The 16484-nt window shown below is 36.1% G+C and overlaps 1 protein-coding gene across 1 annotated transcript; it reads right to left on the bottom strand.

Moving 5' to 3' along the window:
• Positions 1-184: 184 nt before the first annotated feature.
• Positions 185-13886, bottom strand: LOC307269012 (L-amino-acid oxidase-like; the record flags this gene model as incomplete). Its single annotated transcript, XM_080051835.1, has 16 exons — positions 185-986; positions 1366-1502; positions 1915-1983; positions 2141-2342; positions 3153-3265; positions 4199-4422; positions 7259-7318; positions 7991-8056; positions 8310-8363; positions 9260-9316; positions 9660-9809; positions 11732-11785; positions 12035-12289; positions 12618-12884; positions 12988-13032; positions 13856-13886. 16 exons carry the CDS (start codon positions 13884-13886, stop codon positions 185-187), a joined length of 2586 nt encoding a protein of 861 aa, XP_079907961.1.
• Positions 13887-16484: the final 2598 nt, after the last annotated feature.

The following is a 16484-nucleotide window of genomic DNA, read 5'->3' as shown; positions in this document are numbered from 1 at the left end:
TTATGTAACTTTATAATTATTGTTTTTGTGTTATATTTACTTGTATGATATGTCATACTTGCTTTGTTATTTATTTTTAATTTTTTCGAAATAAAGACGAAATGAAATCAAATTAAATTAAATGAAATAGCGGAAAAATAATCATTAAATGCAATCACCAAGCAGAACTGCTAGATTGTAGACACTACAACTCGTCTCTGTGGCGACATCTAGCTGACTCATCGTGCACCTCTTTGTTAATGTTCGTAGCAGCCCTGATAGCAGATTTCATAGATGTCTCGATCCAAGCATGAGGAAAGGCTGTGTGTTCACCAGCAAAGTGCACCCTGCCTTCTCTTCTGAAGAGCTCCCTAGAATACTCTAAATGTTGGTACGGGGTGAAGAGAGCAAAGGCGCCAAAGCTGTGAGGATCCATCATCCACCTCTTCACTATAACCCCTGTGCAAAGTGACTTGACATGTTCACCGTGGATCTTTGCCAAATCCTTCAGAGCCAGCTCTTTCAGGTCTTCGTCACTTGCACCTAAGAAGAGGAGGGAGTCATCAGACCAGGTGTAAGAAGCCAGGAGGACGCCAATGGTCTTATTTGCTGGGAAACTGTGGCTGGGGTAGTAGATGTATCGAGAGGGTCCGTCTGTAATACTCTTCCCTCCTTGTATGCCGTCCCTCTCCCAGAACTTTTCTCTAAAGGTGAGGATGATTTTAGTGGAACTTTCATAGTGGACCCCCCTCAGGGCGTACATCTTTTTGTGGGAGAGAGGTGGATTAAAGTCAATGAACAGGGCTGCTTTGGCTGTGGTTGTTACCAAGACGACATCGGCATGAAGGTCAATCAAAGAGGACTCGTTATCTGTCTCATACGATACAATTACACCTTCATCTGATTGCCTGATGCATTTGACCTTAGAGTTGAGAAGGATGGGGACATCGAGAACTGTCAGAAAAGCTTTGGTTAGGAGATCTGACCCACCAGTCACCTCATCGTACCTTAAAAACAAAAATATATAGTTTTCAGTATTATTGAATTGAGCACAAATGTGACTAAATGATTGCATTCCTTCACCTACGCCTTTCCAAAGTCCCAAATCCCATTCCTGTATATTTTTTGAAATTGAGCAGGATCTGAACTTATTTCTTCTCTCATATTTGTTCACATAACAACCTCTAAAATGCCTTTGAGGGTTAAATGTCTTGTTAAATGACACATTTTAACAATTGAACAATCTGATGACAACTTTAACCCTAACCGTTACCAACCAAACTATTTTGTTTAAAGCAAACCCCAGCTTTAAAATGCAACATAATACCTTACAAACCTCTTGGGACAAATGTAAATTCACAGATGTGTTAATTCAACTAATCTTACTTAGTGCTGTCACTGACGTCACTCTCGATGTAGATCATCTCAGTCAGAGCCAGGTGCATGAGGCTTTGTTCATTGAGTAAATCTCCAATCATCCTTATTGCTCCTGGACTCAGACCACCTTCTGTTTTAAGATACTCCTGTAAAAACAACACATAGATGCATCTTACATTTGGTATTAAATACCTCCACATGTACCCTTAATCTTACAATTGTAAAAGAAAAAATTATTTAAAAAAATGAAAAAGAAAAATGTATAAAGAAAATGCACTTTTAATAAAAAACTAAAGTTAGAAATGTTCTCTATACTCTAGTGATTTATGTCAGGTCAAATTGGGATCTTTTAATTTTCTTCTCTTGATTGTATTTGCAGTTTTCTATTCCTCTGTTGTTGTTTTTAATCTCTGTAAGGCACTTTGAGCTTCTTTTTATATAAAAAGTGCGATATAAATAAATTGATTGATTGATTGATTGATTGATTGATTGATTGATTGATTGATTGATTGATTGATTGATTGATTGATTGATTGATTGATTGAAATTATGAATTACCTTCACTGAATAGTGGTCATATTTCTGTAGTGCAGCTCTGCATCCATGTGCCTCCACTTCATCTTTCACCTACAGAAAATATTATTTACAACCATTTAGACATTATCGAGTAGATTGAAAGATCAGTTATTTCAGTCAAAAGGGTTTGGGGATAGGGTTAGATTAGAAGAATTATTTTTTCTCAATTGTTATCAGATTCCTATAGAACAGACAATGTACTTTATACCTGCTGCAGAGCTTGCTGTAGCAGCTGATTGGGTGACCTCCCCCTCTCGCTTTTTCTCAGTTTATACTTCAGGATATCAGGGTTTGCTTTCACTGCATATGTCCTCTTCCGCAGCCCATGGACCAGATAAAAGGTGTTGAGATCATCCATGTTGAATTTGTTCAACTTGACCCCCAGTTCTTTAGCAAACCAACGAACAATTCTGTGAAGAGACATGGTGACTCAAAAATCCAGTAAATTTGTAAAAATATGAGCCAAGACAACGAACGTTCTTTTTGTGCCCCTGAGCAAGAAACTTAAGGCAAGGCAAGTTTATTTGTACAGCACATTTAGACACAAGGCAATCGTATAGAACACATAATAAAAAAGTTAATAAAAAAATTTATAGAAATAAAACATATAAATAAAAGCAATAAAACATTTTAAAAAAATAGAATTACAATTACAGGTTAAAGGGGATAGAAAAAGTTTTCAGACCCGATTTAAAAGAGCCGAGTGTTGCAGCAGACCTCAAGTCCCCTGGAAGTTGGTTCCAGAGATTGGGTGCATAAAAACTGAAGGCTGCCTCTCCCTTTCTAGTCTTAACTCTGGGGACTTTCAATAGAGCAGTCCCAGACTTAACAGTTACATGTAGAATTTCCATACTGTTGTGTAGTTTTGGAAAAGTGTTGGTGTTGGTCTTATCAAAATGTCCGTTTGTCAAATTCAGCCATGGCTAACAAAAGCTCACTGAATCACCAGTCCATGATAGTTGGATTTTCTGTAGATGGTGCTGGAGGTTAGAAATTCCTCCTCATACAACCCAACAAGGAAAATGTTTATAATAGCCAAAGGTTCAAACAGTTTTGTATTTTAACATTTTGATTGATTGATTGAATTTATTTCAAAAAATACAAACACAAAATGAAAAGCATGAAAATACAATACACAAAAATTATGTTTAAATTATTTCACAGAAACAGACATTCCTTTATGAGCAAAACTCACTGAATTGAAACACGTTTTTACTCACAGGTGAGATTTTGGGATCCTCATGGCTCCCAGTTCAGCATACCAGCCCTCTTTTTCATTCCTGTAGGTCTCCACTCTTCCTCCAACTCGACCACTGGACTCTAATATGGTCACCTTGACAAAACAGATAAAAGGGAATTACATTATATCGTTAGCCTCATAGCATAATTGCCTAAATCATATTCACTCTACTCTACTCTACCTTTACTCTACATCTACTCTATTCTACATCTACTCTACTCTACATCTACTTTTCGTTAGCCTAATAGCATAATTGCCTAAGTCATATTTTAAGGGTTATAGAGTAAAGTAGAGTAGATGTAGAATAGAGTGGATGTTGTATAGAGTAGATGTAGAGTAAAAGTAGAGTAAATATGATTTAGGCAATTATGCTATGAGGCTAACAATATGTGTCTTGTTTCTTGTCATGGTGGGACATTGTGAAGTCAAATAAATTATATAGTTTGTAGATGCAAAACATAAGAGTTTATAAGAAGGATAAAACTCCTTGAGATGAGTCATCTAATTTTCGAGGGGGTTTCCTCAATTAATTCATTTTAGTGTTCCTTCTGTGATAATTGATTTTCTTTGCTGTTATTCCATAGTTTAATTCCAAATAAACAACCTTTCTCGTTCACAAAAACAGGCATTTGGAAATGAAACACAAATATAATATTTAGGTTTTTTGCAGTATATTTACTATTTTGCAGTAAATGATCTATCCATCTATCTATCTATCTACCTACCTACCTACCTACCTGCCTGCCTGCCTATCTATCTATCTATCTATCTATCTATCTATCTATCTATCTATCCATCTATCCATCTATCTATCTATCTATCTATCTATCTATCTATCTATCTGTTTTTCTTGCCCCCTGGTGGCCAACATAAAAGAAGGTAAGCTTCAAGTAGCTTTGAAGTATCAGCCTGTTGCATGGCCGGAAAAGTGCCTTGGGCCTTTGCTTCCAAAAGTCTTTGTTAGCACAAATAATGTTCTTAATTGTCTTGTGTTTTGTATATGTATGTGTAACCTGTTTTATGTACCTTGTGTCCGGCATCTTGCAATAACTTTGCAGCTGTAAGTCCAGCCATGCCAGCTCCAACAATAACAACATGATGAGATGTGTTTATATGTGGGAGGCCAGACTTGGTAGTGTTTAGCAGCTCAATATAGTCTCGGTCCTCAAGACAATCAGCCAGATGGTCCTTCACACTGACAGCAGCAGAATGGCTCAGGTACAGTGTGAACAGCAAAACACTGACTGCAACTGGAAACACACACACACATGCAAACTCTTAAAGGTTCAGTAAGTGGAATGGTCAGTTTAGCTAACTGTGAGTGACAGAGATCGGGTTTATGAAACACGCACACTATGTAATTGATCACTGTATGAATAAATTCAACACTTATATTAACATAAATAAATCGCTTACTTCACCTTTAAAGGGAACTTTTCTCTGAATATTCTCAATCTTTATTGGTTGAGATATATTGCATCACATTTTAAAGAAACAATGCTGTAAAAAAATGTAGGTAGAAGTTTATCTCCTAAGTTCAATTGGCAGTGATACAATCTAAACTGTATCAGTAAAAAGCAGAAGTGTGTGTAGTCGGTCTGAATCACAGACAGGGAACAAATCAAGGAACTAACAATAGGAAATGTGCACTTTCAGCAGATTTGTACTGCCAGGCAACATTCTGCTTCATTTATACAGACATCGAAACTCACTGTGGGAGTTTTTTGTAAAACAATTTTGCTGCCCTTTGGTATTCACTACTTAACCATTAACCATTTTCTAAATTTGAATTTAAAATTTTAAAATAAAAAGACATTTAATCACAAATAAAAAGTGTTTCAAAAAGAGTTATTGTTGTGAAAAGACAATCTTCAATAATACTTTTGTTTTGAAATACTCACAAAGTTTCCATTTTGCCTCACACAGATCCATCTCAGTCTTTTCTTCTTGTGGTGACATGAACAAAGAGGAATAAAAATACAGTAGGCAAAATGTTGAAATCCTGGAAAGTCTCAATGTTGTTAATTATTTTTTATTTATTTTCTTTCTTGTACTTCTGGACATATTCTCCTGTTGACTTGATTAGATACGTAAGAGTGTATGAATGGTATGACCCCTTGTAACGGATATTGTTTCGAAGTGAAAGTATTTGCTGTAAAAGGAGATCTGAAGAATATTCAAAATAAAAGATAATAAAAAAAAAACTTGAAAGTCCTGACTGTATTGACACCAAAACAACTGCTACATTTTTTGTATATTATTATTATTGTCATTATTAGATATTTATATTCAAGCCAATTTGCTGCATATATAATTATCAATAATAAGACATCAGTAAACTAAATCTAAGGAACCCGTAGGATAACTAATTTTTTGATAAGATGTAAAACATTTTTATGTAATTCGTTATGTCATTTTGACATTTGGATTAATACATCTCACACATATGCTGTTAAAAAACGTTCCTCATTACATCATTTTATTTAATTTTGTATTAAATATTGTACAGTCTACACAGTTTATATAAAGAAAAGACAGATATATAGATATTTTCTTTAACGTATGAATGTAGCTTTGTAAATGTGAAATTGTAATAATATAAATAGATAAAATGATTAAAAGTTCTTACCCTTTGAGGAGCTTAAAAGTCCAAATGTGCTGTAAGATTAACCTGAAGTGAAATCAATGCCTCTTATATACTTTCATTTACAGCTGGAATTTTTCTTTCTCTTCATCTGACCACATTGACCGCAAGTGGCATGACTTCATGTCTTTTCATAACTCTTTGATCCTCATCACGACTTGTCAGGTCTTATGATCAGGACGAGGTCTCTGAATCATCTTGGGATTTCCACATAATTATGATTCATCTTATTTCCAATGTTTCCCAGATGAACATGTTGCACTTCCAACGCTTCTGTATTTCACTTGCATTTTATAGTCAGACAATCAACTAATTTCATAATATTTATTTGAACTCTGAAGTAGGAACCCCATCTACAATATTGCAGAGTGAAAATTAATGTAGACAACATATCACAATCACCAAGCGTTACAAATAAGAACAAATAGACAAAATGGCAATTAAAATGAAGTCACTAAAAGAGCCTTATTGGTAAAACATCCGTAGAAGTGCTAACTTGATGCACAACATGGGTGAATAAGCTTCTTCATTTACATGAACAATACTTAAGACAACTGTGCTTCTTCCCGATGTTCTGCAAGGTACACCCAGTATTCCTTCAGTCAGCTGTAACTCTGTAAGACACATAAGATGCACAGAATAAATATCAATAATATCTTTCAGCCTTTAAAAAGGTGGTAAAAAAACATTCCTCAATACTTGAAGTTTTAATTAAAACAAACCAAAACAAATACAAATTTAATTATTTATTGTGCATGATGGCTAAAGTTTAACATTTCAAGGAATACTGATTTAACTTGATTTGAAATCAGAGCCTTTGCTGTGGCTGTTCCCATTCTATAGAACAGTCCCCTGAGTCTGAGGTCTGCCCAGTCCATTGACCAGTTTAAAAAGTCACTTAAGACTCACTTTTTCGCTTTAGCTTTTAACACTAATTGAGATTTTTTTGTTTTTGTTGTTTATTTTTATTTTGCTGTGTATCTTAGGCCTATTAGTATAGTATTGTATTTTTGAACGGCACGTTGGTCAACTAATGTTGTTTTTTAAATGTGCTATATAAATAAATCTGACTTTGAATCTGACTTTGAAATATCAGTCTCCTCGTTTTGAAAAGCATGACAATTGTTGAAATTGGCAAACGTTTTGATAGAAGTGGTTCACACATGTGAAAACGTGAATGTTTACCTTGGCGGTTTTACTGGATAAGAGAATAGGCCTCATTCCTTATCAAAGGTGGGTTACTTCCTTCTGAGGGAACTGGCATATCTGGAATGCTGGACACTCCTGACAAATAAATAGAATCATGTCAGTGCGTGACTAGTTATCTTTTTAGTTTAACTTTTATTTAACCAGGCAGGTCATTAAGAACATTATGAATTTTTATTTACAAATAAATAACTTGCAACAACAAAGGAAAAATTGGTAGTTTAGCTGATTCTCACCCAGTTGTTGAGTGTCATGGAGGTCCACAATATCGTAAACTGCTCCAGACGAAATTTCATCTGATGGAGAGAGTTAGTGTTAATCAGCTGATATATGGAGATACTAACATCTCTGGTGATGCTCCATATCAACTTAAAGAACTACTTCACTGATAGGAATATGAAGGTGCATTGAACTCTGAGATTCTATGTAGTATGAACGTGTAACAATTTTAGAAATCGGTTCATCCTAGCCTGAGAAAAGGCAGAAAGAGTGTTTTATGGTCACACTGTCTAACCCTACATTTTACCATGTGTGACATCATACATGGTAGAATGTAGGGATATGATTAACTGGACAGCTGGGCCAAGGGAAGACTGAGGGAAGAAAAACCTCACTCATAATATTGTAGTAGTGATTTTAGATTGATAGAACGTCGGTTCCGTATGGGTGAAGTATTCCTTTAAGGTTAACGTTGGATTATTTTGTTGTTCTCTTTAGCGGTATTCATTATACCTATCAGACGCCTCCTGACTCTGCTTCAGAAATAAATGGAATCATGTCAGTGCATGACAACTTTTTTTTTTTTTCTTTTTTTAATTTAATTTTTTTTTTTTTTTAATTGAACCTTTATTTAACAGGCAGGTCATTAAGAACACATTTTTATTTAGAAATAAATAACTTACAACAACAAAGGCAAAATTGGTGGTTTAGCTGATGGACACCATCTTTTAAGTCACAATGATTCTCACCCAGTTGCTGAGTGTCATCAAAGTCCAAAGTATAGTAAACTGCTCCGGGCGAGATTTCAATTTCATCTGATAGAGAGAGATAGTGTTAATCAGTTGATATCAGTTGATATATTAATCCAGTTAATATCCTGTTTTTTTTAATCACCACAGATCATTTTCATTGTACTTTGTGAACACTTATACTGTGTTTTATGTATTGAGGATGTTTTAGCCAATTAAATACAGCTTGTAGTTGTGTTATTAAAAAAGTTGAGTTTTGATTCTGCACATGGTAAAGAACATAAGAGTAAAACAGCAATAGCAATTTCAGGTGAAGTACCTTTCTTCTTCACATCAGCACAGCACGCTTTGTCTACACAGGCTGCACTGGCCTCTACAGAGGATGAACAAAAGGTACATTTAAAATTCACATAACAGATACTGTGGACAAACAAATACATAGACAGAAATAGACAAAATATAATAATTTATTTTCATGTGATGCCATTTTGTCTAACAAATCTTTATGGTTTAGTTTTTTCTTTGAATAGACATAATGGGAACAATCCAAAAGGAAATCTATTTTTTTTTAAATGTGTTGCTTGTTTTAAACGGAAATGAGGAGAAGTTTTTATTTACCATAAATGACTCAAATCACAAGCTTTATGATGACATCAGACAGGAAGATTTTGCGGAGGATTTCCTAACTCGCTTTGCAGTCACTAGGTCACTAATGTAATGATTTGATTATACAGTCTGGATCTTTAAAATAATTCTCTATGTATGTAAACTACAGGTGGGAAACTTGCCAGAGGTTAAAGAAAAGGTTTAGGTTATGAAAAATGTAAAAAAAATAAAAAAATAAAAAAATCTGAGTTCTATCAAAGGCCTTTTTCAGGGAACAAAGAATGGGTTCCCAACTATTAGCTTTATCTGCAGCAATTGAAGTAAATGAAGCCTTGAAAGATGATGCAAAATATTGGTCCAGGTGTCCCTACTTTAGCTGATGACATCCCTGTCTTTATAAAAGCAGTGCAGGAATGTTGCTACACCTTCTGAAGCACTATTTGGACAATATTGACCTGCAGAAAGTGTTAGATTGCTATTATTGTTAGATTAGATTGATAATTGTAGGGCATTAAGACATTACATGGTGTAAATTGCACTTTTGACCAGTAGTGTATAGAACATTATCAAGGGTGGGTAATCATCTTACTTTACATACTGTACATAGATTCCTTGGATGTCAAAATATACCTTTAGAGTCTGATAAATCGTTTGTGTTCTTACCCGTTTGATCCTCAGCTGAGCCTGAGCCAGGTGTAAGTGTGGACAGGTAGAGTAACACTGAAGTGCAACAACATCAAACGAAAACCAGGCAGGAAAAAGATAAAGGTACGTTTGACAGGAGAAAGCAAATATAGCAGAAATATGGTGTTAATTTACCTAAACTGCTCATGCAATATTAATTTAGATGTTATTGGATACAGACAAGTATTCACTTTTTTAGTACCTAGACATGATTCGAATGCTTAACTTCCTGCAGTCTTCTTCAGAAGTTAAAAGTAGTCTGTATACCAGAACATTTAAGTTAATTACATTAGACTAAATTAACCTTTTAAGATTTGTGCACGTGTCATACATAGTACTGTGGATGATTGCACACTATTTCACTGATTGAGATCTGTACCTCTTTGCCAGTAGCATATGCCAAGGTGAAGCAGTCCCACCACCAACAGCAGAATCACCAATAAAACAGTGGTGACAATCCACGGTGTAGGAAGGGAGGAAGGAGGCTCTTTGTCATCTGTTGAAAGGTCTGGAAAGTATTCTGAATGTGCTGAAACAAAAAAAATGTACATGAATAAAAAGTTTTCAAAATCAAATTACTCGATTCCAGAACAGCACTAAACTAAAACATAAATGATTTTAATAAATTTACTTTTTTTGCAGGGGATGCAATGAACAAACCAAGTCTTCAGCAATAGTGACAAGTTGAGTGTTCAGGAATGACTAGAAAGATGCAGCACCCCCTTGAAGCACGTGATACAGTATGGTGAGTGGGTTTTAATGCATTCAAGTGGTTGTGGACAGTTCTTAACTTTCACTTTGCAGTGGATCGCCTTTTGGACTTCCTGGTTCTTCTGCCACTTCACCATTATGCCCTCCGGACGCAGGTACAGGTCCCTGTTGTGCCGGAGGGCTCGCTATGGCAAAAGCCTGGTGCCTGCAGCCATAGCAGCCCTCAACAAAAGGCCAAGATAAATCACCCCAGTCCCACCCTGTTTATATATCCTGTATGTATGTTTACTTTGTGTCTGTCTATTGTCTGTCGGCGTGCAGCCCATAAATGTACATGTGATGTGGAAAAGAATTTCCCCTTGGGGACAATAAAGTCTAAAGTCTAAAGTCTAAAAGTCTTCTTCCATTAATCACAAAGTCTTGGTGTTCATTTGCCTGGATTTATTTTTCATTTTTTCACAGAACATTTAATTTCACACTGTAAGAAATGTCCCTGTAAAAAAACATCAATCAACTGGCAGCAGGGTTGCCATTTTCTTACTGTTAAATTAACATTATATGACTGTCAATAAAATTGACAGGATTATGCTGTTAATGAAGAAAACAGTATGAACCTGTTTTTTCAGTAAAAACAGTAATCAACTGGCAGCAGGGTTGCCATTTTCTTACTGTTAAATTAACATTATTTGACTGTCACTAAAATTGACAGGATTATACTGTTAATGAAAAAAGGATGAACCTTGACTAAATGTTTGTTATGTTGTTTGCACCGTGAGCGAAGGGGATGTTATATTTCATTGGTCAGATCTGTTTCATTCCATATGTAAATGTACTACGTCCCCTATTTGTTCAAATGCTAAACACAGAGAGCAGCTTCTGTTTGTTACTTCAACACACTTTTTACAATATATTAGGTTCAATGGAATGATTCATTTCTATTGTAAATTGTCTCCTGAGTTGAACTAGGGATCTTGTTTAAGATTTCCACAAACCGTTTGTTATAACCAAAAATAACAGTTAGTTCACACAGAAATGTTTTATTTAAACAAAATGCATACTGATGTAATGGAATGAAACATCCCCTTTACTGAGGGTGCAAATAGCAACATAACAAACGTTTAGTCCAGTGCAAGTCATTGTGGGAAAGGGGGCGTCTCTACAATACACTTTGTTGTGCTTACTTGATTTATCTAATTTATCCGTTTCCTTAATTCTACTGAGTAAACACAACTCTTCAGTTAAGTAAGACTAACTTGGTTTAATTACGTTAACTGCAATTTCCATTTCCAAGTAGATATAACTCAACTTTAAGTAAACTTAACCAGAGGATATACAGTACACAACACTTATTAGTTAAGATGTGGGTATAAGCTTCACATGTGCAGGCAGCTCATGTCAAGTTGTCCCTTCCAAGTTTGATGGTAAATTAACAGGAAAGTTCAGTATTTTTGAAAAACATTACCGTTCCGTAAAATAACAGCAAAGGATTGTAATTTAACAGACTGCCTTTTATTTTAACAGTTAAATGCTGTTTTTATAAATAACAGGTAAATGCTGTTGAAATCCTGCTGTAAATTTACAGCAATTGTTTACAGTGCACTTTTAACATGAGCATGAGGTGTAAAACAGTCTCGATTCCCCCTGTTCCACCCTCTCAATGGCTCAGTTCCTCATTCTTAACCTGGCTCAGTGGCCCACCGTCAGGTTAGGACAAATTTTGCTATTTCAATACAAACATACCAGTGACAGTGACGTTGACAGGAGGGACTGGACTCTCCGGGGGCGTTGGACCAACTGAGGAACGGACAAAACAACATGTGACTTACTGTATGTGCATCTTAACACTTTGCAAGTGAAAATCACTTATTCCAGGTACTTCAACCAGCAATATAAGCTTTGTACGGTGGTAATCTGACAATAGTTTTACAGGGTAAATAACAAAAAGATTAAATAGCTTTTCCTTAGGTCTATGGAACTACAGCAGCCATTTAGATCACACGTATTGTGTTTACATATTTATTTCCAGACAGTTCAGTGTCTCACCTCTAACAGTTCTGACAGCCAGCCTGTTCTCTGCTGATTCTCCAGCCCCGGAGATGCTGCACTTGTAGAATCCTTCATCAGATTTAGAAACGCTGTGGATGGTCATTTCTCCTGTAGAACTGTTCCTGATGAGGACGCCATCTTTGTAGAAATCAGCTTTGAGGTTGGAGGAAGTTGTCTTGTTTCTGCAGCTCATTGTCACATTGTTGCCCTCCATTACAGGAAGCACAGGACTCTCCAGGATCACAGAACCAGCTGAAAAAAATTGTTGTAATGCTTGTTGTGGACACAATTTTACAAAATACAATTTGTCCCAAGTTGTCACAGAAGTACGGGAAAAGTTAAATCTATATTTTCAGCTTTCTATCAAAATCTCATATTTCAAGCACTGACTTGTTATATAAACTTAACCCTTTGAAGCCTGACAAATCAAATACTAGGCAGTTCATTGGATAAAAGGTTTTCATTTGACATTTCAACAAATAAAACACTTAAAGATACATACATATGAGTTTTTTAAGTAATTTTTGATACATCGGGCATTTGAGTTAGGACAAATCTTCCTCTTTCAATGCAAACATACCAGTGACAGTGACGTTGACAGAGTTGCTTTTCTGTCCCCCTCCAGCCTCACACCAGTACTCTCCACTGTCCTCTACATACAGATCTCTTAGAGTGCAGGAAGATTCATTTTTCACCCCCCACTTCTGAAAACCAAAAGTGCTATTATCTGTTTCGGTCTTCCTTAAAACGGTCCACTCAGTCGAGCCATCGAAGCCCGTACATTTAAAAGAGACAGACTCATATTCAAAGAGTTGCAGTCTGGTTGGAACGATCAGAAACTCTGCATCTGAGACAGAAAATCACACAGAGAAGAAGAAAGTAAGTTTAACGCTGAACACAAATAACTGAAACACTAATGGGATAAATTGATGCTTCTGTTGTACACTCACCAACTCTCCCAGCATGTGCACCCAGCTGCAGAAATACAGTCATCACTAGAGACAAAAATGAAGAGCAAGACATCACAAGTTGCTTTTCAACATCTATCTATCTATCTATCTATCTATCTATCTATCTATCTATCTATCTATCTATCTATCTATCTATCTATAACAATAATAGCAATATACTACTTCCTGCTGGTCAATAATATATGATAATTGTAGGGAGAAGTCAAAAACACATTAATCATCTGAGACATTCCTTTAAATGAAGCCTGTAAAACATTACTGTCTTATTATTGTTGCCAGAAATTAAAGTTCACTACCGATCGAAAGATTCAGAACTCTTAATTTTTCCAGTTTTTATTGCAATTTGCCGGTATTTTTTTTTACTCTCAGTTTTATCTAATCTTACAATACTAGCGTCATTCTACCTCCTGCAGGTCAATATTGTCCAAATAATGCTTCAGAGGTTCTCGTAGTGACACAGTCTGTTCCAACACTGCTTTTATACAGACAGAGGGTTTGAAAGTCATCAGCTAAAGTTGGCACACCTGGACCAATTGTTTGCATCAACTTTCAAGGCTTCATTTATTTTTTCTGCAGAAAAGCTGCAAGTTAGGAACAGAATCTTTATCACCTGAAAAACGCCTTTTGGAAAACTCTGACGTTTACATTATTTTGGCAATTTTTTAACCTCTGTCAATTGTACCTCTATTTTCCTTTTAAGCTCTTTCACTGGACTTGAACTGCTTCAATTTCAGGAAAACCTTTGACCAATAGTATCTTCATTTCTGTCAATCATGTTTTATCACTTTCCACATCGCTTTACAAAATGGATTCTGTGGATGTTAAAGGAAATGGAGTCAGTACTCACCCAGTGTGACACAGAGAGCTGTTACCTCCATGTTGTCTTGCTACTGACCGTGTGAACGATTAGACTGAAGTGTAATGGAGGTGAAGAGGTGTTCCTGTTTTAGACTGAAACTCTCACTTCGGGGACAGAGCTGCTTTCGTTGTGTAAAAAGCTTCAGTGGTTATAGAAATGTCAGCGGGTGGAGCTAAATACACAGCAGAGATGCATATGAGAAGGACCTGTGGTCAAACTGCAAATAAATATAAACTCAATAAGTAGAAAAATACTTTCTCAAAGTTTCACAGAAACAAAATTAGCCCTGCATTCATAATCGCATACGTGTACCACAATTAGCATGCCAGAGAAATATGAAATATTCTGCAAAACCCTAGTTTTTGGACAGATGTCAACATTTTTGATTAATTAATTTATTGATATCCTTTTCAAAACAGATGTATTTTAGAAGTATCCGTTGTGGTCAATCAGCTGATGACCAGGTATGAGGTCATTCTATAATATCACACTAGATGGCAGCACTAAACTGGTAAGTTCACATGATGTGAGGGTTCACTGGTGATTTAATACATTTCTCAGGCGTCCGGGTCACACAGGTGGATAAGAACTCTGACTTTCAAAATTTTCCCTGTGTTTCAATCTCCAAACTTCACTGCTATTTATCATGACAGGAAAGGATTTAGTATTTCCAAATACATGATGTCAAATGCGAGAGTATAGAGTAGAGCAGGGGTTTCCAAACTACGGCCAACGGCGGCCCGCGAACCAGAAGCTGGAGACGGAGTATTTAAACGAGAATAAACTTGTAGAATTTGTACATTGTTTTCTTTGTCTAAAATGCTTCGTTTGGGAGTTTTGGTTGTAAAGAAGAGGGAAGACATTGTGACCGTGTGTGTTGCTTGTGTCATTTCTTTTTATTCTTCATGTTTTGCCTGTAGATTGTCTGTTTAATGAATTACTTCTCCATTCTGCATCAAAACCCGCTCTCACAAAGTTAAACTTGGTTCTTTGTTTTGTATTTTAAGATATCGCTGAAGAGACTCCTCCTCCCCAAACTCACTCTGCAACCCTGCTCACCACAAGATGGGTTGTTGGCACTATTTACCTGGTGGCCATGTTGTTGGTATTGGGAGTGCTACAATGCAGGGGGCCAAGCTGAGGGAAGTAATGCCAGAGTTAACTGTATGTGATGTTATCTGAATGTATAGATCCACTATTTTTTCTGATCTGATACCAGGATTTTGAAAATCGGCTGATAACAATATTGTAATTATTTGAATTTTTTTTGCTGTTGGTGGTGATACTACGTATGAGGTTATGAAGGCAGATGTGTCCATACAGAAGTGAATGTGTGTCTGACAACTGTGGCAATATATTTAATATATAGCACCACAGGGCATGGCTGTAGTTCACACAATGTTTGAGAGAAAGCATTGAGGTCCACTGGGCTTGTGTTAATAAAATATTTCCCACCAGTCTGTCTGTTGAAGGTTGTATTTACAGACGCAGGAGATAATTTGGTCTTCTCAGTTATGAACCACATGAGAAAACCACAGACAGAAATAAGGGCCCCTCATAGGTTAATACAGCCGTCTATAGACAAGAGGTTTGTCAGTTTGACCAAGAAATGATGAGATGGGAGGTTTCAGAAATCCGCTTGGGTGTGGGAACTCTACATGAACAACATGCAAAGATACGAGACAGTAAACTTTTTCATCATTAATACTGAAGCAAAGAAGTGTACGAAACAGCTAGTAACCCGGTCTGCTAGAAGTTATCTATATGTGAACTTAAAGGGGGAGTCGCCGATTCTGGGGAAAACGTGTTGTCCAAAACACTCTTTGTTAAAAGCAGTTCATATCTTGTTACAATCTGCTTCCTTCTGTGCACAGGTGTTAATATACAGCCATACATGAATTTCCTGTGTGTCTCACAGATTGCTGAGAGCAGAGACGTCCGAATGAAGGGAAGAGAAAGTTATAAAGTCTCACTTTAAGTAATATTACCTTGTTTTCTTTACATCAAGTCTGTGTTCAGTTTATGCCTATTTTAATGAAGAGGCGGCCTTAAAGATCTGGAGGCCTGTTTCAAGACCTCATGCACCCCTTTTGACTCGGACATCGTTTACTTTTCAGTCATTTCAGCAAGATTTCTATGTCATATATTTATATAATTAATAATGCTAATCAGAAACTGCTTTCTCTCTCTCCTCATGCACCTCCACCTGCTTTCACTGGAAGCTGATTATTCTTTATGGATAAATGACTTAGGAGTGAGATTCAATTAGTTATTCTTTTTCTCACCCCTTTTCGAACAAAGCAAGTGTTGGACAGTTTCTTTTCATTTGCTTTTTTCACTGTTAATAAATATAACTTTATTATGTATGTCCACTTGTTTCAGAATTTGATTTAATTGTTTTTCTTTTCCTTTATTTTTTCGTTACTTGTTCAAAATAAAAATATTTTCAATTCTCCTCCTTTCCCCATTACCTGACTGTTCTGCACACATGTTTTCAGCCACACACACTACTTAAGCTGTTAGTTCTTAGAGTTCCCATTGCCACACAATGGAAATAACAACAATATGACCTACATTTAGACATAAACATATAAATGTCGAGAGTTCTTGGTTCAGG

The sequence above is a fragment of the Ammodytes marinus genome (genome assembly GCF_949987685.1).
Source record: "Ammodytes marinus genome assembly, chromosome: 23".
Taxonomy (NCBI): domain Eukaryota; kingdom Metazoa; phylum Chordata; class Actinopteri; order Uranoscopiformes; family Ammodytidae; genus Ammodytes; species Ammodytes marinus.
The sequence above is the reverse complement of the archived record's forward strand: the minus strand, read 5'-3'. Positions and strand labels throughout refer to the sequence as shown.